Source organism: Theropithecus gelada, chromosome 1 (assembly GCF_003255815.1).
Source record: "Theropithecus gelada isolate Dixy chromosome 1, Tgel_1.0, whole genome shotgun sequence".
In the NCBI taxonomy this organism is placed as follows: Eukaryota; Metazoa; Chordata; class Mammalia; order Primates; family Cercopithecidae; genus Theropithecus; species Theropithecus gelada.
The window spans coordinates 221,511,603-221,535,079 of record NC_037668.1 but is presented as its reverse complement, the minus strand read 5'-3'; the positions used below and the strand labels follow the sequence as shown (position 1 = coordinate 221,535,079).

Below are 23,477 nucleotides of genomic sequence, written 5' to 3'. Positions count from 1 at the left end.
ACTATGTTGCAAACTTTGGGCATTCTTGTTGGAGAAAGCAATAATGGAGAGCCTGACTCATAACTTAACGTGAGCTAATTCATGGAAGCCCCGAACATAAAGCCTCCTCCGTTCAACCAGCTGGGGGAATAAAACCTGGAGCGGTGTCAAAATACCCCAGGAGCTACCTCCAAACTAGCAAACCATCCATCCTGGTTTCTGTTGCATCAGCCTGTGTGTTTGAGAGACGGCCAGGGTAGCTCAGTGAGTGAGTGTCCTTTTGAGTTCCTCCCACTCCAGTGATGTTTGACTTCGATGCTAGATTTTTATCCCTTCCATCTCGTTTTTGATTATTTTACATGATTACATATGAAATGAGTGATATCATCAGTTTAAAAGTCTGTGTGCTTTTCTTTACAGACAACATTAATAACAATAAAGCTTTGCCTCATTATATTTATATACTTATTTGGTCCAGGGAAATTCCACATAATTTATTAAAAATATGCAACCTGAGTCTCAATCAATCTAAAACTTGGAAAATACTTACAATGCACAAAATAATCCTAAAATCAAGGGGTATCTAAGGAGGCTGGGAGAATAGGGTAAGTTCAGGTTTATATGTTTCTTTACCATTTCTATATCATATTAACAACAAATTTTGTCACTTTTGTCAGGAATATGAGGAACGGAGAGAATGAGAGAGCAAACAGGAAGAGGAGGGGGGGGGGAAGAGAGGAGAGGCGAGGGGAAAGAAGGAGAGGGAAGGGGACGGGAAGAGAGGGGAGGGGAGGAGAGGCGAGGGGAAGGGAGGGGAGGGGAGGCCTATATGGAATCTTCAGCTCCGGAAAATATTTCTATTCTTGAGTAAAATCAATAGAAGCAACATTCATAACAAAGGCTGGTGAGAATGCTTTCCCAAACAGTTCTACATTTGTTTAAAATAATTTCAGAAGATAAGAAAATAAAAATGAAATGTCTAAGTAATTTAGGACTTCTTTTCACAGTTTTTGTTCAAAGAGAGCTCTAGTTTTCAATTCTTAGGGAGATCTAGAGAACACTGCAAACAGTTTCCTATAGCTTACTGATTCCTGCTTCAAGACCCCAGCTCCCCGGGTTAAACTCACAATGATTTCGATTGACCATTTCTGTCCTCTACATATCAGTATTTGTTTCTTTTGTGCAGTCTCCAAGCTCTGCTTGATGTCTTCTGTTTCAGGCACTTCATTCTCTATGAAGGAGCAAGGCTTGTAAAGCAGCTTTAAACAGACTTTCATTGACTACATGGGACTCTCCCCGGAGGTCACACTTTTACTTGTGCTTATATTTTATTTCATAGGATTTAAGGCCCTGGAGGCTCCAGCTCTTCACTCCCACCTCAGATCTGACAGGTGATGCCACTACCTTTTCCTCCAGTGAGACAGAAAAGGAGATCTTTCTGGGTCTCAGGAGAATAAACCTTTATTTATTGCATCCATAATATGTGACTAGTGGATCCTAGACATTCATTTGCATGTAACAACTTAAATTTAGGTGTGTGTACACAGAATCGTTAAATTGAGTGTAATAATCTCAGTCCAGTTTCAACTGAGAAGGACACTGGGAGATGCAGTGCTCTGACTCTGGGGTCTGTAGCAGGGATTTGTTTAAGTCCTTGAGCCATCACAGTTCTCTTGCATCTTTCTTTTCCCCTCTCACCATAGATTTAAGCCTCCAGTGAAGATAGCATCCCTGCAGATTCTCACAAATGACTAGAGATGCCTGTATAGAAAGTTCCCAAGAGCACTGAATTTCCAACTTCGGTTTCATTCTCAAGTGATGCCAGTGGCATCCTCGTGAGCATCCTACGAGTTCAGGCTTCTCTCTTGGAAGTGGCAACAAAATGAAATTCAGCAGAGTCTTCTCCAGGGTTGGGATGAGGTGCAGTTTGTTTTCAGATTTTGATCTTGTAATATTCTTCTTATATTCACAGAATTTCCAGTTATTTTCTCATTAGTTTGCTTTGAATGACTGACTTTGTAGATATCCTGGTGGACACAGCCTCTATGCTGCCTAGAGCTTGTTGCTGTCATCCAGCAACCTCTTGTGGACACCCCACGTTCATCACGAAGTTGATGTTTAGATTAGACCTTCTTCATCATTTTATGACATTTCATAAGAGACATATGACATCCAGCCCCATAGGACACCATTATCTACATTTTAAAAATTAGCTTACCGATTTTTAAGCCGGGCGCGGTGGCTCAAGCCTGTAATCCCAGCACTTTGGGAGGCTGAGACGGGCGGATCACAAGGTCAGGAGATCGAGACCATCCTGGCTAACACGGTGAAACCCCGTCTCTACTAAAAAATACAAAAAACTAGCCGGGCGAGGTGGCGGGCGCCTGTGGTCCCAGCTACTCCGGAGGCTGAGGCAGGAGAATGGCGTAAACCCGGGAGGCGGAGCTTGCAGTGAGCTGAGATCCGGCCACAGCACTCCAGCCTGGGCGACAGAGCGAGACTCCGTCTCAAAAAAAAAATAAAAATAAAAAAATAAAAATAAAAATAAAAATAAAAATTAGCTTACCGATTTTTAAGTCATTCCTAGGGATTTTGACAGGGACTGAATCTAGATTCAGTAGATCTAGAGTGGTAGATTCTAGATTCAGTAGTTCTAGAATCACAGTGTAGAAAACACTGTAATTGTAGCAACACTGAGCATTTTGAGCAATAAAGATTGTATATTCCTCCATTTCTAAGTTTTTAAAAGATTCTCAGAAACATTTTGTTATTTTAGTACACATCAGTACACAAACCCCAAGCTCATTTTGTTAAATTAATCAGTAAATACTTCATGAGTCTGATCCAAATCTGTATTTGTTTGTTCAGGCTGCCATGACAAAATACTACGGATGGGGTGACTGAAACACGCCGCCGGTGAGTGGCTGTTTCTCACCATTCTGGAGGCTACATGTCTGAGATCAAAACGTCAGCTGCCTTGGTTTCCTCTGAATCTTCTCCTCGCACTGCAGATGGACGCCGTCTTGCTGCCTCTTCCCATGGTCATCTCTGTGCACGCGTGCCCCCAGGGTCTCCCTGTGTGCCCTAATCCCTGTTCTTACAAGGCATCAATAAATTTAGATGGGGGACCACCCTAAAGGCCTCACTTTATCTTAATAAGTTCTTATAAGATTTTTCTCCAAATACAGTCACATTCAGAGGTATTGGAGGTTAGGACTTCAACAGATGAATTTTGGAAGGACACAGTTCAAACTGTAACATAATATAAATGGTATCGCTTTTGCTTTCCATTTCCATTTGTTTTTTTTTTTTTAACACCATGTCACAGACTGATTTTTATCATGCAACCTTCTTAACTAACGTAGTAGCTCTAGGGGCTGTTTTGTAGATTTCTCAAAATTTCTATGTAGATATTTATTTTGTGAGGAAAAGTTGCACTTCTTCATTTTCTTTTTTTTTTGTTTCCCTCACATTTTTTCACTACTTGGCGCTAAATAGAGGTGTTGAGAGAATAATCCTTTTTGATCCAGATCTACAGAATAAGCATTCTGGCTTTCAGCATTAACTATGATACTAGTTGCAGGGATTTGTCTTTTGTTCATTTTGTTGGCTTTTGTTTTTGTTCTTCTTGGTTTTGAGTTAGCAGACAACTTATTCAAAAAGACTATTGCAATAGAATTTCCCCAAATATGATACCTGTAGTCGTCTAAATGGTCAGGCAGAAAGGGCTTTTGTTATATAGGGAGAGTGAGGAAGGCTAGAGAGGACATGGAGTGAGGGAGTAGAATGAGCAGGTAGCATGATTGAACAGATAAACAGGAAATGTCTTTCCTTAAGGTTCAGAAGGTTTGTAAAATAGGAATGGTTCCATAGTCCAATGCATTTCTTTGGTTTTTGTTTCTTTTCAGATGCCTTTCATCAGTTTAAGAGGTTACCTTCAATACCAGGTTACTGAGGATTTTTGTCACAAATTTCTTCAAATCTTTCAAATCTGTTTTCTGATAATCAGGTAACTGTATCTATTCATTTTTTTGTCTTTAGTCTATTATTATGGAAACTAATCCTTAAATCTAGAGAGACAGGTGAATATAGAGAGTCACAGCTAAGATCTGCTAAGTAGGAATGAAAGCCACAGAAATAATAAACTGGAAGGGTCATAAGTTTTGATGAATTTCCGAATGCTCTCAGGATGGTGTGAGAGTAAGAAACTCCTGAGGGCCGCAGTCTCAGGGTGACCTCGTACTTTCATCGGTTTTATATCTAGCAACCCCACTAAGGTTCTCAAATAAAAAGCCAAGGAAGAATCCTTCCTGGATTGCCAAAAGGGTGGAAAAAGTAACTATAGCATGCCCAGAGCCTTCCCAGATCAAAGGACCACTGCAGGCAAAAAGACCCTACTACAAGCATATCCTGCCTGGGGGAAGGGCGGGCTGAGTGTGAAAGCCAGACTTTCAGACTTGCTTCTTCACTTAGCAAAATGCATTCATCTATGTTGTTGTGTGGATATCTCATGACTTTTTATGCTGATTACCGTTCTACTGTATTGTTGAAGTATACTTTATCCACTCACTTACTGAAGGACTACTTAGATTCTTTCAGTTTTGGTAATTATAAATAAAACTTCTATAAGCATTTATATGCAGGATTTGTTTGGGCATAACTTTTCAAATCACTTGGGTAAGTACCAAGGGACCAAATCACTAGGTCATTTGGTAAGGCCACGCTGGGTTTTGCCAAAAGAGAGGTTTTACTTCCAAATAAGAAGGACTAGGAAAGAGGTCCTCAGACCACTCTTTTTCTCCAACAGAAAGCACATGTGAAACCTAAACATAGTACAAAAAACACCTGAATAAGTGCTGGCAGACTGTGGCCAAAGTTTTCTGTTCACTTGGAGAAGTGTCATAAGGGCGCTTAACCATTTAGTTTCCTCCATCACAGTTTTCAGTGTTGGGATTTGTGCAGTTTTCACAGCAACACAACAGTGGTGAGCTTATGATGCTGGCCAAAATGGATAGAGATAGATCTTTTTTTTTCTGGATTGGGGCGCCAGAAAAGAGAAGCCTGGGGACTGTAAATCTGAGTGAAGAGATCTTTAAAGTAAAATACAAAAAAAAAAGTTAGGTCAAACCCTTTCTACCCACATCTCTGGCTTACCCCTGAATCACACATGCACAGAAAGCCCAAAAGATATTCAGCCATACCAAGATCTGAATGAAATGGAAGCTACTACAAATGAAATAAAAATTGTAGTTCAAGACCAATCAAGAAATGGCTTGTTAATATGTAGAAATAATACTCGCTTAAAAATAAAATAAAATGTAGAATCTCTACAATTCAGCATTCATAATATTCAGGATAAATTCTACCCATCATATGAGGAATCTAAAAATTAAACCCATTAAGATGTGAAAAGAAAATAAATCTAGGCCAAACTCAAGAGGAACCAGATGCTTAAGCAAACAGACAAAGATACTTATATTGGTCATTTGTCTCAATTAAGAAAAAAAATGTTTTCAATACATGTGAAATCTCAGTATACAAATGGGATTTCTCCACAAAGAAATAGAAACATTTTTTAAATGACCAAATTGAAATTATAAAATTGAAAATTTCTATTTCTGAAATTAAAATTTTACTGAGGGAGTAAGGAAATTGAAGATAGAGCATATAAATTATGTAAGCTGATGAATTGGAAGGAGAAAAAAGAACATGCCAGAAAAAATAATTATAGATATAATAGCCGACATTTTTTGAAATCTGAGGGAAACAGAAATCTGTAGATACAAGGTGCTAAAAAACACCAGTCAGAACACAAACAAAAATAAATAATAATAAAACTACTGAAAGCAAAGTATAAGCACCAATCTTTAAAGCAGCAAGAAAAAATGAGTAATATATTACATAAAGGGAAAAAATACTGTGAATAATGAATGACTTCTCATTAGAAATGGTGATTACACAAAGAGAATAGAAAAACATCCTCAGCATACTGAAAGGTTGAAAGGTTTGGAGGGGCAACTATCAATCAAAAATTTTATGTCCAGCAAAAATAAAATTGAGAATGAAGGAAAAATAAAGATAGCACTAGATTAAAAAAGACTAAAAGGAATTTTTTGACAGTAAAACTGCCTGTAAGAAATACTGAAGTAAGATCTTTAGAATGAAATAAATAATACAAAAAATATACTGAAATACTAAAAAAAGTTAATAGTATCAGACATGGTCATATATGAGGCATGATAGTTAACTTTATGTGTCAATTCGATTGGGCTAAAGAGTGCCCAGGTAGCTGGTAAAACACTATTTCTGAGTGTGTCTATGAAGGTGTTTCCAGAAGAAATTAGCATTTGAATAAGTAGACTGAGTAAAGAAACTCACCCTCACCAATGTGGAGAGGCATCATCCAATCCAATGAGAGCACAAATAGAACAAAAAGGCAGAGGAAAGGTGAATTCACAGTCTCTCCTTGGGCTGGAATAGCAACCTTCTCCTGGCCCTCCAACATCAGAGCTCCCATTTCCAAATATATATATTTTTTATCCAGTTGGTTTTGTTTCTCTGGAGAACGCTGACTAATACATGAGTAAATGCCAAAGATATTATTTTACAAGAAAGAGTGCATTATCAATTATAAGTAGAGTTAGAAAAAGTTAAGTATGTATATTTTCTCATTCCTGGGGCAGCTACACACAATAAAAAGCAGCTAGAAAACAAACAAAATTTTAAAAGAAATTTTAAAAATTATTCAAATAATCACTGAAAAATAGCAGGAAAGAAGAAACGGAGGAAAAGAAAGAGGAAATAAAACAGTAAAAAACAAAAATTATATGACAGAGATAAATTTCAAACAGTGGTTTGAAGTGTTTTGTAGCCCCAGGGTTAATTTTAATTATGGCTAACAGATGTTGGGTGCAGTTATGCAGAGTAGAAATAGGCAGGTTATATATGACTAAAACATGTGAGGTTTTTCTGCTATGTTTGAATCAACTGATGTGTAAGGATTTGAGTTCAGTGTCATCAGCGTTTGAGCTAACTGTCACAGCCTGTTGCGAAGAAGTAAACTACGTGAGGGCCAATCTACAGGAGCCACCTTTGACTCATTTATATGATTCCCTGTATACTATATATTCCTGTATACAGGAGATGTACCTCCTGTAGTTTAATAAATGTTCACAAGGTTTCCATTTGGCAGCTTTGTTTATAACCACAAAATTTTGAAAACTAAATACCAAAACATATAGTAATTGTTGAATATACTATTACCTTTATTTACACTGGAGTATTCTTCAACCATGAAAAAATAATGATAATGAAGGCAGTTTCCATAAACTGTATCTAATGTTTGCCAGCATTTATTACATTAAATAATCAAATGTAAGGGAGTATACTTCGCGTGCTATAAGTAACAAGAAAACATGAGCAAATCCTTTTTTGTAAAATTGAAACATACGGACAGTAAACCAGTAAACCCTGAAACTGCTTTTCTGTAGATCTCAAGCAACGGGGTGGAAAGGATAGAGAATGACATTTCATTGAGAATAGTATTCTGTGGGGTTTTTGTATGTATTTTTACTTCAGAGAAGCAGATTGATTTTTTACATATAAAAGCTGTCAACAAAAGTAAAGGACAAAAAACTTTAAAATTAAATGCAAACCAAATCAAATGAAATAACTATACTTCAAATGAAAAACATAACCATGTTCAAAACAAAATAAAAAGAAACCATTCTAAGTAACTTAACCATAGGCTTAATATAAACTCTTAGTCTAAAGGGGAACAGAGCTATAAGCAAATCTTCAACTATGTTATGTTGGCTTGTTGTATGTTTCAGGAGTCTTCATTTTTAGTGAAGTGCTCAAATGATTATTATACAGTATATTACATAGTTTGGTTACCACTGTACTATAGCCTATAACTCTATGATAAGTAGAATTAAGGGAATATTTGAGTACTTTATTATTTTTCTGCTAAAAGACTGAGTCATGTCCTTAACAGTGTATTTCAGAATGTGTTCTGGACCTACGTTGCAGTTGTTTCCTCCCTACAGAAAACACGTGATTATAATGCTAATGGTCTTAAGAGATAATCACTTAACAAGGTGATTCAGAAAATATTTAAGACATTTTTCTTCAGGGAATTCTAAAGTATTAGCCAAGTGCCTTAAAAATAATTTGTTCCAGTCCCTTTGACTATAGAAGTTTCCAAATTATGTCAAATTTGAAATAAAAGAAAGGCAAGTCGCCTTCCTCTTTGTGGTACTATGCATCCTTCCACGTGAAGAAACTCCCACAGCTTTGCAGAGCTCTTCGAGTCTTTTATCAAAAGTCTAGAGATGGAACCATGTGCTATGTTGACACGGAGTTTATGAAGGAAGCTAGATGTTTTGTTTTCATTTCAGGTAATCAACTGACAAATTAAATTTTTTATTCTGGGAGAAATATTTCTACTATTGTGTAGATGTGATGGAATTATCTCCTTAAGGACATCTGATGAGTAATCCTGTGTCCATGTGGTTGAAGAATTGGAATTATTATACGGTATTAATTTCAAATTTCTATTGGTAAAATTTTAAAAATCTTGTAGATATTAAGGAAATTTAGGGCAGACCAAAAAACAATTAAATTTAATGGCCAGTTTCTTTATCCTTCTTCCTCCCTTTTGTCCTTCCTTGTGTATTTCTCCAGACTGACCATTGAAGCTAATAAATGTCTTCAGAATTACTTAATCACTCTACCACATTTTCCAGGTTCACTGTATACTGCTTCTCCACATGTGATCCAAATGTCCATCACCTTTACTTTATTTTTTAAGCTTCTCTTCCTAAAGCATCTTCTCTACAGATCTTTGTCCTGTATTTCTTCTCTTCATTTTGTTGTCAGCCCCCAGGTCACCCACATAGAAAGCCCTTTCATCTGGTTAATCTCTAAAATAACACCTTTATATTTTCGTAATGCCTGCCCCAATCTGAGTTTATCTTGTTTACTAATTTATTTGTTCTTTTTCTGCCTCCTCCCATTAACAGCAAGCTCCTAGGAAAAAAAAAAAAAAGTTGTATATTTTTTTAAATCTCTACCATCTAGTTTGATGTCTGATATATATGGAACATTTTTCTGATCTTTTCAATAAAGAATAAATAACTCTACATCAGTAACTAATAATTGAGGGAAATATTTTAAACACTGAAAGAAGATATTTGATAGCTTTACAAAGTAAATTATGGAAAACCGACCATGATCAAGAAAAATTATTCAGTTAGGATGGGAAAGCCATTTTATCATGGTGCCCTGTTAAAATTCCTTTATACACAAATCAACCACCCTTATAATGATGTGGCTTTAGTACACATGTGCACATTCAAAGAACATGAAATTTTGCTAAATAATTCATTTTTTATTTCTACACTAATGAGATATTCATTATGTTAGAATTGTATGACCTCAAGATAATACAAACATTGAACAACAAATCCTAGTTTATTTTTCCTTGCTTACTATCATTAGAATAGAGAAAGTTATTTACCTATGTGAGATTATTCAATACATCTGTAAGTGTGACTTTATGTTTGTAACATCACATAATTGATATTTTGCACCTGTGTAGGATATTAGGGACACTAACACAATCTAAAGACATGGGCCTTTGCATTGCTTTTCTGAAAGCAACGGATTCATCATGAAGCATGGCACAATAATAATTTGATGCAAATTCTCAGTGGGTTGGAAAAGCTTCTGTGTTTAGTCAAGTTATATGTGTCTTGTAACAAATTAAGTTGGAGGCTATAGGATTAGGTAAAACTCTTAGACAGTCTAACGGAATTTGCACATTACTCATGGAGTTTATCTTAAAAAATGAACAATGAAGTTTTAAGTAAGTGGAGAGCCATTTTAGGTAGACTTCTTTCCACTGAATATTTTTGTATATCAATATGACTCTTGCTAGTCTCTATAGATTAATTTTTTAATTTTTTTCTCCTTTTTTTTTTGCATATCTTCTCACCTTGACAGGCACTGAAGAGAATCTAGTATGGCCAATGTCACCTTGGTGACAGGATTTCTTCTTACGGGGTTTTCTAATGTCCAGAAGCTGCAGATTTTATACGGTGTGCTCTTCCTACTGATTTACCTGGCAGCCCTAATGAGTAACCTTCTCATCATTACTCTCACTACCCTAGACATAAAGCTCCAAACACCCATGTACTTCTTCCTGAAGAACTTATCCTTTTTGGATGTCTTCCTGGTGTCTGTTCCAATCCCAGAATTCATTGTCAACAACCTAACCCACAACAATTCCATTTCCATTCTAGGATGTGCCTTCCAGCTACTTTTAATGACTTCCTTCTCAGCAGGTGAGGTATTTCTCCTCACTGCCATGTCCTATGACCGCTATGTAGCCATCTGCTGTCCCCTGCACTACGAGGTAGTCATGAATACTGGCATCTGTGTGTTAATGGCAAGTGTTTCCTGGGCCGTTGGAGGGCTCTTTGATACTGTGTACACAGCTGGCACATTTTCCATGCCTTTCTGTGGCTCCAGTGTGATCCCACAGTTTTTCTGTGATGTTCCTTCATTACTAAGGATTTCCTGTTCTGAAACACTCATGGTAATTTATGCAGGTATTGGAGTTGGTGCGTGTTTAAGCATTTCTTGTTTCATCTGTATTGTGATCTCTTACATTTATATCTTCTCCACTGTACTGAAGATCCCTACCACTAAAGGTCAGTCAAAAGCTTTTTCCACATGCTTCCCCCATCTCATTGTTTTCACTGTTTTTATCATAACTGCTTATTTTGTTTATCTTAAGCCACCTTCGAATTCACCATCTGTTATTGACAGGCTGCTCTCTGTGATCTACATTGTGATGCCTCCAGTATTTAACCCTGTAATCTACAGCCTGCGGAACGATGACATGAAACGTGCTCTGATAAGGTTGTTGCAAAACACGTATGGCCAGGAGGCTTACTTCATTTAACACTTTCAAGTTCTGTCAATGATACAGTACCTTACAGGTCACGAGAAACTTTCCTTATTTTTAACTTTGGAAAGACCTAAGAAAAGAAAGCAACATACATTATTTTTTCCCTGAAGAAATAAATACTCAAGAGCCTAACTGATTATTTCTAAGGTCACTTAATTGCATTACATCAGGATAACATATAGTGTTAGGGTAATCATTTGGTATTCTTCTATGACAAAGCATTTCTGCCTTTGTATTATAACTTTCTGAACGAATTGGTTCTGTTTAACATGATGCTTTCATCTTTGGTCTCTTAATAACCTATTTTCTCTATTTTATTCACTGAGAACAAATTAAAAATGCTGAGGTGATTCGATGAGTACAGTATAATGCATTTGCACTACCCAGATGAAATTCACAGAATCTAGCTAGTGTTGAGCAAGAACAATACTAGGCAAAAATAACACAGGAAGCTAAGGCCATTTTAGAGGTATGCCCAGATATGTAAACAGTCCTCAGGACACCTAAAGCAGAGGTGAAAAGACATGTCTGAGCCAAGGTCTCCTAGGCAAATGGTGGTCACCCAGTAAATTGTATTTCCAGAAAGAGACCAGGCAGAGTTCCCAAGGTCTAAGAACTGTGTGTTTCTATGTGTCTACATGTCTATAATTCAGAAAGGCCTTTACCTCTCCCTGTATAAAGAATAATATTTTAAATCTGATTCTGAACAGAAGCTTGGAAATGTGTTAAAATGATTGCACAAGTCATTCAGTTGTGATACACTTCCTTTGGTTTAACCACTAGTGTCTACAATGTGAAATCTTTTTCTTTACCTTCTATATAACCCTCCCTAGAGAATCTGTGTCTTACTAGAATAACTTTCTGAATTTTATATTGACTTTGCTATGTTCTTATTTATCTAAGAAAAAGTACAAATGTTCCTAAGATTGTTCTCAATCATATTGTCCTCTTTTTTCAATCATGTTACTAATGTTTTATTGTCCCTTGAATTAACTAGATGGCCAGGTATTAATTCTGAGTCACATGTTATCTTATTTAATCATGTCCCAAATATCCTCTGACAGCTATGTTGATTTTTACCATACCAGAATAAGATGCTAAGAATATAAATAAGGTTAAATTAAACTTTCATGATATATCTTACACATAAAATTTCCTTTAAGTTCTACCAGAGGGAAAATCACACAATTATTTGTTCTTTCCCTTTAAAGAAAAAATATATGCTAAATATAAATAGATTACTTTGACGTGTATATCTACCTATTGTCAGAGTTGAGTGGGCAGAGTTGTAAAAGAGAAAAGACTGTTACCCTACCCTCAGTTAAATTATATTGGTGAAATGTTTTTGGTTTAAATATTTAAGAAATTACATACATTGTGGAAAATCCGTTGAGATTTTTCAGTGTCCTCCCTTTTGTTTTTTAGTAGCATCTGATATTTTATAATTATAGTCCTCTTTTTCTTATACTTTATTAGTTTTATTGATACACAATAATTGTATATATTTATAGGGTACGTAGGATATATTGATTCAGGCATATAATGTATAATAATCAAATTGGAGTATTTGTGTTTTTCTTTGTCTGCCTGAATTATTTCAATAGAGTTGTCTTCAAGTTCAAAATTTTTTTCTTCTACTTAATCTAGTATTTTGTTGAAGCTCTCAATTACATTTTTATTCCATTCATTAAATTCTTTAGTTCCAGGATTTCTATTTGTTCTTTTTATGGTATCTATTTCTTGTTGAATTTCTGATTCAGATCATGATTTTTTTTTTCTTAGTTCTTTGTATTGTTTACCTGTGTTCTTTTGTATCTCATTCGGGTTCTTTCAGAGAATTAGTTTGAATTCTTTTTCAGGCATTTTATATGCCTTTTCTTTGGGGTCTTTTACTGGAGAATTATTGGCTTCCTTTGTAGGTGTCATGTTTCCTTGTTGTTTTGTGTTTCTTTCATCCCTGTGTTGATATCTGTGCATCTCATTTAACAGTCATTTCTTCCAGGTTTATGGAGTATCTTCTGTAAGGAAATACTTTTTATTATTATATATGTGTCTTCAATTTTGGTTGGGCAGGTTGCTTTGGCTTTGATTCTGGATATGCACCAGACTGTAGCCACTGTATGATTTCTTTTGCTGTCATCAATGTCAGTAGTTTCTGTGAGTTCCTTAGTGGCTTAGGTTGCAGTTGTTTGCAGATGCTTTGACTAGCCTTTGCTGAAGATGGGGACACAAGGCTGACTGGTGCTTAGGCCTTTTGGTGGTGTGTGCAAGTGCTAGCAGTAATGGCAGTGAACCCTCAGTAGGCCAGTCTTTGGACCTCTGAGTGTGGAACAAGGATGCTGGCTATAGAAGTAGCAGGCTGGGCAGGCTGGCCCTCAGGCTCCTGGGTGGGGTGTGTGGGTTCCCGTAGGCTGGACACACCACTCTTCAGCCTCTGGACAGTGTGTGCAGGTGCCTACATGTGTACTTACATGGATCTCTCATTTACCTTTTTTCCACATGAGAAGGGAAGTACTTTCTGGCTCCTAGCCCACCCAGCTGGCTGCCTTACTTCCTTCTCCATGCTGCCATCTTGAGTTTCTATATCTCCTAGGATTCCTTTTGCTTCCCTGCTGGATACCAGCATTCTCTCCTAGATAGTGCCGTCAACATTTGGCTATTTACTTGCTATTTCAGTCCTTCTTTGTGGAGTAGGTAAGTGCTAGGCATCTCTAGTTAGCCATCTTAATGACAGCTGTCCAAATTATATCAGTGCCCTATTTTTCTATAATATGTTTTAATTACCAGGGAAAAATTGATTTAAAAAACATTTTTAGAAGATTGGCAGCTAGTAAATATTTAAGAAATAATAGAATTTAAAAATTCATAACATTAATCGTCTATATTGGAATTGATTCAGGCAAGAATCAGTCATGGATGATAAAACCACTAGAAAAAGAGTTGTAAGAAAATGAGATATCTTCATAATGACAAGATTTCAACCTCAAACTATCTATATTTACAATAAAGAGAATGGATGGTAGCCTCCATAATCTAATTGATCAAAATTGGTATCAATAATAATAAAATAACATATGTGCATCCTGATATGTTGCAATATGTAGACTACATCATCCTTGAAATATTCTCTTAAAAATATTTAACCTGGAATTTAATCAAGCCTCAGAATTAACTTCCAGTTTTCAAAAAAACAGAAGATACAAATTTAATAATACCATGAGAAACAACTGAACAAACTAATAATATGAGACATCCTATAAGAGACTGATGAGACGGCTCAAAAAGTCAAATTTGGGGGTGAAATGACCAAGGAGAGTCCTAGAGTAAAAGAAACTAAAGATGGATTACATATTCACAAGAACATTGAAAAGTATTTGGTATCTGAGATTAACTCTCATCAATGGGGAAAAATAACTTTTAGAGAATATAATTTTTTAAGTTACCTAAGAGTATGAACAAAATGAAAGTAATTGGATTACATACTGTGTACAGGGATAAGAAGACTCAATAAAGGTGTTGATTCTCCATAAGTAACCAATAAACTTTTCATCTGAAGTCTTAAAGCAGTTCAAAATGGAACTTAAGTTTTTAAAAAATTCATATATACAATTGAACAGCCATGAAAATTAAAATAATTTTTAAGATGAAAAGTAAGAAGTAGATAATGGCTTTTCAGATATAAACATGTCTATAATATCATAGTAATTGAAAGATTATGGTTGTTTAGAGATAGAGAATGGACCAAAGGAAGAAAACTCAATCCATTCATGAATGGTGACCAGAATACGACAGAGGATAAATCATACATTACTGGAAAAGGAAGGACTAGAAAGGAAAATGATGTAGAAAAAAATAGAATTAAATATTTTTAAAATCCACCTTACACTTCACACACAAAAAATAAAATTCAGATGAATTACAAACCTAAATATGCCAAAGTTCACATCCTCACTGACACTTAACTTTGATCTTTTTTATTATAGCCACTTTAACAGGTGGGAGGTGATGTCTCATTGTGGTTTTAATTTGCATTTCCCTAATCGTTAGGGATGCTGTGCACTTTTTCATATATTTGTTGACCATATGCCTTCTTTTAAGAAATAACTGTTCAGGTCCTTTGCCCATTTTTAAATTAGATTATTTGTTTTCTTGCTATTGAGTTTAGTGTCATATAAATTTCAGATATTAACTCTGTATCAGACATATGGTTTGCAAAAGTTTTCTCCTAATTCGGTTTGTCTCTCATTAACTATTTCCTTGGCTATGCAGAAGCCTTTTAGTCTGATGCAATCCCATTTGTCTAATGCTTTTGTTGCCAGTGTTTTGCGGGTCCTATCCAAGAAAATCATTGCCCGGACCAAAGTCATGGAACTTTAATTCATTTTGCATTGATTGTTGCATATTGTGTGAGACAGGGTCCAGTTTCACTCTTCTGTATGTAGCGATCCAGTTTTTCCAAAGTACTCAGCATGCCAAAGTGTCATACTTTGAGGTACCATTTTCTGAGCCCAAACATAAGCATTACTGGTGTTACTGTAGAATGTATTTTCAGATTGTTTCACATGAACAAACAAACTAAAAATATTAAATATAAACAGCAAAGGAGAGAAATTATATTATTTCTTTTCTCTCTCTTAAACTGTTTTGCACAGCAATTTATTTCTCAGTAATTAAAAAAAATGCTTATCAACATGTTGGGGCTTAGGATACAACTCCAAAATATGACTGTAGGAGATCAGAATATGTCAGCTCAAAGTACACTTCTTGGGCAAATTTCCAGCAGGTTACTTTGAGAAACTGCAGACACAGCTACTTTTTAATTTTTTTAAAAAAGTACATCTATAGAGAAAACCTACAATAGTAAAAGTATCTGTATCAGGAAGAAGGCTGCTCTAGGGCAACTTTCATTATCTGATATACTTTTTATCTGCATAACAAGACAATGTGTATGCACAATACATTTTTCCCCCTCACACTCCCATAACCTGTCAACGCTATGCTCCAGAGATCCCTACTCCCAATCTTATCTATAGCTAAGGATGTTATATAAGCCTCAATCATGTGGCCCTTCTTTGAATCCCATATTTTGTGGGACTCCTGTGTATATGAACATTATTAAATATAATTTTTCTCCTATTAGTCTGTCTTGTGGCAATTTAATTTGTAGCCCTGTCAAAGAACCTAGAAGGGTGAGGGAAAGCCATTTTCCCTACCCTACAAGCACATAGATGGTAATATACCTTTAACTAAAATTTAATTGTGTAGAACAATTATAAGTTTGCAAGTGAATTTTCTAGAATTCAGGAAATATTTCTGTAGAAGGATCATGGCATGTGTTTTCACTCTTCTAATTTTACCTGAGCTCAGTCATCCTAAGTCTTCTAGAGGCATCCTTATTGTCCAGCAGTCAGGTTTTTTGACCCATGGACGTAAAGGAGGCTGCAAACCACAAGAATCACAGGGCAGACGTCTCATTAAACAATGTAAAAGACAATTATTTTAAATTTGGGGAAGGGTGAAGTTGAGGTGAAATTTAAAAGAAGTGATTTTATAGGTGGAAAGCAAAGAAAGCTCCTTATGAAGATCAGATCTGGACCCAATTGTTCTTTTTCCTTGGAAACTACAAAATTAAGATGTATGAGAAATTTTGTTTTCAGAACTTTTTCTCTGAGGCTCTGCTTCTGGAATAGAATGTGAGGTTGTATGTCTCTGTCAGCATGAATTAGGTACTCCCAGAAAGGGTGTCATATTTTATTCTTATCCATATGATTGAAAACAACAAATTTCTGATATCAAAGATTTTAAATAAGAAATTTTCTCACTCAGTGAGAAAACAGTTATCACTCAAAGAAGGGAGTCATTATGACAATTTACAACTGCAACATGTCCTTGGGTAAAATTGTTTTCTGATATATTTATAACTGACTTTTTCTTCCCTTGCTGTTTTAGTCTGATCAACAGCCAGGCAGACTTTTTTTTAAATTCAGAGATAATTTTAAATTTCTAATTATATCATGCTTCATATTACTTAATTATATTTTAGTTAAGGTCATTTGTCCAGTTTTATTCTGTTTGATTTGTTTTAAAGAGTTTTTCACAACTTTGTTGAACTTATTAAGCAGCTGTATTTGCTAAAAACTCTCCACAAGACAAAATACTTAGATTAGCGTATGTAAAGCCCAAAGAGATATCCTTTTCCTGTTCCAGTAACTTTACAATTTAGTTGTTTAAATCAAATAACTGAAAACGTTCTGAAGTCATCCATTTGGAAAGATTTAGTACGAGGTCATCATGTCTTTTTGAACTAGCCCTAGATACCTGAGAGACACTTCATCTCCCGGAAGATTCATCCGTACATAAGCAATTACTTAAAAAAACAAGTGATTTCCAGAGTCGAGCCAATTATGATGAAGAGAGGTAGAGAAAATATAAAACACCAAACTAGGTTGGTAGAGAAAATATAAAACACCAAACTAGGATAGAATGGGATCAGAGTATAAGAACAAAGGGAAACAGAAAAAGACTGAGCTCAAGTTTCAAAGATTATGAAAGTTTGAGTTAATACAGGAGTAATGGACATCAAGAGAAGGAAGCACACTATTAAATAGCAAGATAATCAAAGAAAAACAGAGACATAGAGGGAATGATTGCAATCAAAATATTTTTAAATAAAGAAAATCATGGAATAAAAAAATGAGTAAAAGTAAGGTCAAGAGACAAAGCTTTTGGAGTTTATGGCAGAAAGAATTGCAACTGGGTAAGTGAAAAGGGTGATTATGCATTTGACATGTTCTGTCCAGTGTTTCATCAATTGGTAATTTTTTATTTTTATTTTTTTTTTTGATACAGGGTCTCACTCTGTCGCCCAGGCTGGAGTGCTGTGGCGTGATCCTGGCTCACCACAACCTCCGCCTCCGGGGTTCAGGTGATTCTCCTGCCTCAGGCTCCTGAGTAGCTGGAACTACAGGCCTGCACCACCACACCTGGCTAATTTTTGTATTTTTAGGGTCTCACTCTGTTACCCAGGCTGGAGTGCAGTGGCACGATCCTGGCTCACAGCAACCTCCGCCTCCTGGGTTCAGGTAATTGCCCTGCCTCAGGCTTTCGAGTAGCTGGGACTACAGGCATGCACCACCACATCTGGCTAATTTTTGTATTTTTAGTAGAGATGGGGTTTCACCATGTCACCCAGGCTGGTCTCAAATTCCTGTCCTCAAGTGATCCCCCGGCCCTGGCCTCCCAAAGTGGTAGGAGTAGAGGTGTCAGTCACCACGTCTGCCAGATGGGTAAATTTGTAATCACAAAATTGTGGTGTATGATTGATCCATCATAGTATTCAATCAATACTGAAAACCTCCTGAGATTAAGCAACAATTTTAATGTAGGTGTTTTTTAATAAGATATTGCATATTTCTATGAAAAAATAATTGTTATATTATGTATTTAAAATTACTTTTCAGATGCAAGAAATTAAAATTACTTATACTCAAACAAAAAAATTATTAAAAAGTCAGTCTACTTATATAAGAAAGATTAATCTGTTAATCTGAAAAATTAAAAGGTAATTTACTTGAACCTAATAAATCAAACTACATTTTTCTCTGATTTTTATTTTAAGCTCTTGTTAAGTCACATCCACAGATTTCCATTTAGGCTCTCTTAGAAGTAAAACTAGAAACACTCAAGTCTGGAGCAGTATATACAGGTTTTTAAATTGGGATTAATCATCATGTGCTTCAAGTAAACATTAGGTCATGGTATCTGACAAATTCAGCAGCATAATTAAAAGTAAAATATGAAAATGTCATTTCATAATATGGTTCTGGATATTTGTTTTCTAATTTTTAGTTATCAAAATGATTTTTGAATTTTGAATATAGATAATTATAATTGCCTTATTCACATTACTCATAAAAGTTAAGAGTTGATAGAATTATTTCATACTAGCTTTTCAAAATAGCTTTGCCCAGAGATTTCTATTTGAACATGAATTAAAATATTTTTGAAATCTGCCAATCAGATGCTGTGGGAACCTATAAAAAATATCTGAAAGTCTCAAGTTCGAAGTGCTTTGGCTCCAAAATCAGACATCTTGAATTGATAGTCATGACTCCACTTTGAATAACTTCTTCAGCTTCTTTGTGTTTCAGTTTTCTCATTTGCAAAACAAGTAGGATAAAAGCAAGCTAATAGGATTTACAAAGATCATGTTAGCTAACAGTCTAGTGACTGGCAATTCACCATTCACTACGTTAACTACTTTTTGCTGTTTTTAACAATGCTCCCTGATGACCTTTAAAGAAAAAAAAGCAGATTATACCAAAAGGCATTAACAATTGACATTGGCACTTGAATTCAAAAATAGTTATTACATAACATGAATGATACATATGTTGGAATATATTAGCTTTAAGAAATTTGCAAATCTATTATTTAATATTTATTGTTAAAGAACATCTTTTCTTTGTGATTCTTGTTCTATGTCACCCATCAGTATCTAGGGCATTTTTTTCTGTATTAGGGTAATGAATTCATAATCTAGGCTCCTTTACTAGAGTAGAGGAGGAAAAAAATATTTTCCTTCTTCCCATCTTAGGTTCAGTGGGTGGAATCCTGCAATTTAGACTGACCAAAGACATATAAGCAACAACAAAAAAGAAGTTTATTGACAAGTGCATTGCACATACACATGGGAGAACTCAGGGATGAGTAACTCAAAGAATTGGTTAGAACCTGAGCTTATGTAGTATTTTAACAAAAATACAATAAATTTGTAAAGAAGTGACAAGACAAAAGAAGGGGGTTCTCAGGGGTACAAACTGTGGAAGGTAGATATATGGGGAGATTAATGGAATATAAGGGCTATTTAAGCAAGGGCTGTTGAGTAGATTCCTCTGTGGCCTTCTCTAGGACGATAAGACCCCAGAGTTGTCTTTGGTGATTAAAAATCATCCAATCCTTCCTGGTAGAAAGGGGGCAGCCAGAGAGTTTTTCTTGTGTCTCTCTATTTTTTGTTTTTCACAATTTTCTTAAGCTCAAAACAATCCAATGCCAGAGGAGCACATTTTACGGTGGCTTACTCTGAACTTCTTCATTACCCAATCAAGCAAATCTTCAGATTTATAACTTTTTTATAAAATGAGAAAGTTGCTAGATCCTTGCTTCTCAGTGCATGGTCCTGGTCATTGACATTTGGAAACATGTGAAATGAAAAACCACAGGCCCTATATCAAGGGTGCATTAATCAAAATTTGCATTTTGGCAATACTCTTAGGTGATTCATGTGCCCATTAGAGCTTGAGAAGCACTGCTTGGAAGCTCCTTCTGCCAAAAATGAGGTAAACCCAATGTATGTACCCATTTACTTTGTAGACCCATTTTATAGTCTAAATGCACTTAGTGACATTGGATACATGCAATAAATTTGAGTTTATGCAGGAAACAACATCTGGCATTGGTGAATGCAAGGGTATGATACATGAGGATGGAGAGAGCATTCCTATTTATAAGGGAATTCCTAGAATGAAGCTGCCAAAGTCTTCCCTGTCTTTCTTCAAAACTCTGTCTCCTAAACATAGGTTTTGGTCACCTGCACGTTTGAGAGTAATAGCTTCCCAATTCACCCTCTAATTTATAGACTCTATTCTCAAAACCAGTGCTTGGAAGTAAACTATGAGAATTTTTTAAAAAATGGTTTCACAGTGATATTTTGCCCTTCACCTGCTTTCAGTGTACTCCCTTCCAAATGGGCACCAGGATTTCCTAGATTGTTACCTTCAGTATATTGTTCAATATGGAAATATACATTTTTGATGAGAAGTATCTGTCATATAATGTTTAAACATGAAATCATCAAGAGAAGACAAAACTCATTTTGAAACTAATTTTAAAGTTATCTTTGGTAACTTTTGAACATATTTTTGAAGATGAATCTTATGAATTAGATCAATTTAGAAGCCACAACTGTTAAATATGGATGTGACTAGAACTTAGGTTTAGTGGGCCAATTTCTAAACAAAGACAAAATTACACATTTCATCCAGGGGCCGTGCCGAGTCTAGTTAAAAAGTAGTAAATTCAGTCAGCCCTTTGTGGGTTTAGATGTAATCTGGGACTGAGCTGGAACGTGGCTCAGAGTGGAATGAAGGCAGAAAGACTGGAGTTGAATCTTAGAGCTGAAATGTAGCTATTAGTGCAGTCTTTCCAGAATTGCTGACATTCTTTGCACATTTGTTTTCTAAACTGATAATTGGTTATAATAATACATATCTCACTGTTTCATTAAAATAACTGACAGTAACTATGCCTCCAAACACAGAGCAGACATTCAACGAAAGTTACATCATATCTCCAATAATTGCATTTAATTATTGGAGCTCTTTCATGAATCCAGTTCTTTTTCTCTTTCTAGGACTGTGTGATTGGGTTAAAGGGTTCGATGCGGGGACTCTGTTTTTTGGTTTAAGTATCACAATGGACACAGGCAACAAAACTCTGCCCCAGGATTTTCTCTTACTGGGCTTTCCTGGTTCTCAAACTCTTCAGATCTCTCTCTTCATGCTTTTTCTGGTGATGTACATCCTCACAGTTAGTGGTAATGTGGCTATCTTGATGTTGGTGAGGACCTCCCATCAGTTGCATACCCCCATGTACTTCTTTCTGAGCAACCTCTCCTTCCTGGAGATTTTGTATACCACAGCTGCAGTCCCCAAAGCACTGGCCATCCTACTGGGGAGAAGTCAGACCATATCATTTACAAGCTGTCTTTTGCAGATGTACTTTGTTTTCTCATTAGGCTGCACAGAGTACTTCCTCCTGGCAGCCATGGCTTATGACCGCTATCTCGCCATCTGCTATCCTCTACACTACGGAACCATCATGAGTAGCCTGCTCTCAGCGCAGCTGGCCCTGGGCTCCTGGATCTGTGGTTTCATGGCCATTGCAGTGCCCACAGCCCTCATCAGTGGCCTGTCCTTCTGTGGCCCCCGTGCCATCAACCACTTCTTCTGTGACATTGCACCCTGGATTGCCTTGGCCTGCACCAGCACACAGGCAGTAGAGCTTGTGGCCTTTGTGATTGCTTTTGTGGTCATCCTGAGTTCATTCCTCATCACTCTTATCTCCTACATCTACATCATCAGCACCATCCTCAGGATCCCCTCTGCCAGTGGCCGGAGCAAAGCCTTTTCCACGTGCTCCTCGCATCTCACTGTGGTGCTCATTTGGTATGGGTCCACGATTTTCCTTCACGTCCGCACCTCTATCAAAGATGCCTTGGATCTGACCAAAGCTGTCCACGTCCTGAACACCGTGGTGACTCCAGTTTTAAACCCCTTCATCTATACACTTCGTAATAAGGAAGTAAGAGAAACTCTGCTGAAGAAATGGAAGGGAAAATAAATCTCCTCTTCCACAACAGATGTCCTGTAACTGGTCTCTGCATCAATACAGAGGTTTCAAGTAAGAATGTGGAGGAACAGGGCAAATTTTTCTTGGTATGCAGACAGAAAAAACAAACAAACAAAGCAAGTAATACTATATTTTCTGTACATTATCATGTATGATAAAAATGGGAGTTTTTGACATAAGCAAAGTGGACTTTTTAAGCAAAAAATAATTGTACATTGAATTAGATTTGCTCTTGACTTTGGTTCATAAATTAGAGACATCTGCAATAAAAATGATGCTTTGGTATATCAACTCTGAATTCTTGTTTCTTTTTAAAGATTATCAAAATTGTCTTAGTATAAAATATTGAGAACTATATTTATGAAACATGAGGGAAGAGAAATATGCAAAGGTTAAATGAATTAAAACATGTAGCTGAAACTAGAGTGTGTGCAGTTATTGTAGCATAGTATTTTTCAGTAAGGTATAATAAAATAGACAGATATGGAATTAGAACTTGATTATTACAAGGTGCCACATTTGTTTCAGAAGGATAGTGAACAAAGCAATCCAAAAAGTGGATAATGAAAAGTAGATAAACGGGATTGCAGGAGAGTTTGAACAAAGCAATAGAAGTTTCTTGCATAACAATATTGATCATAGAAAAGGAAAAAATACTAAAGATTCTGTTGGCAAGTCAGCAAGTATAGAATATCCAGTGGTTTCAGGGAAGACATAACCATAGGAAACAATAATTATAATAACTATTTGATTTTCCTCCAAAGTACCGCATTCCACAGAAAGCAAAATACTTTCCTTCCAACCATCAACACATGATAGGTGCCTTCTCCTCCCTTTCCTCATTATCGTATGGCTGTGGAAAATGGGGCTCCAGCAGGGTAACAGAGGCTGCAGGGATATTCTGTTTGTCTTATTCATATTGGCTCACATGTGTACAAAGTAGTCTGCTTCTCAAGGAAATGTCTAAGGGGCTGAATAGAAGCTACTCTTCAGACCTTGCTTGTATTATTTGAAACCCCTTCTGGTTTCAAAAGTAAAGTGGTACAAAATAGAACAAGAAAGCTATATGTTTGAATAAAATAGGGAAAGATGTCTCATTGTGAGAATGATGCAT

At 36.1% G+C, this 23,477-nt stretch overlaps 2 protein-coding genes across 2 annotated transcripts; both read left to right on the top strand.

Annotated features, from left to right (window-relative positions):
* The first annotated feature begins 3,946 nt into the window (after positions 1-3,946).
* On the top strand, positions 3,947-11,153 carry LOC112609974 (olfactory receptor 14A2). The gene is made up of 2 exons (XM_025363202.1): positions 3,947-3,988; positions 9,985-11,153. Exon 2 carries the CDS (start codon positions 10,004-10,006, stop codon positions 10,946-10,948), a length of 945 nt encoding a protein of 314 aa, XP_025218987.1. The 5' UTR covers positions 3,947-3,988; positions 9,985-10,003; the 3' UTR covers positions 10,949-11,153.
* A 10,232-nt stretch (positions 11,154-21,385) lies between these two features.
* Positions 21,386-22,370, top strand: LOC112609985 (olfactory receptor 6F1). The gene has a single exon (XM_025363213.1). The coding sequence runs from the start codon at positions 21,428-21,430 to the stop codon at positions 22,352-22,354; it is 927 nt and encodes a 308-aa protein (XP_025218998.1). The 5' UTR covers positions 21,386-21,427; the 3' UTR covers positions 22,355-22,370.
* Positions 22,371-23,477: the final 1,107 nt, after the last annotated feature.

Excerpts from the sequence above, each read along its gene's own strand:
- LOC112609985 (XM_025363213.1), top strand. The coding sequence starts at position 21,428 with ATGGACACAGGCAACAAAACTCTGCCCCAGGATTTTCTCTTACTGGGC.
- LOC112609974 (XM_025363202.1), top strand. The coding sequence starts at position 10,004 with ATGGCCAATGTCACCTTGGTGACAGGATTTCTTCTTACGGGGTTTTCT.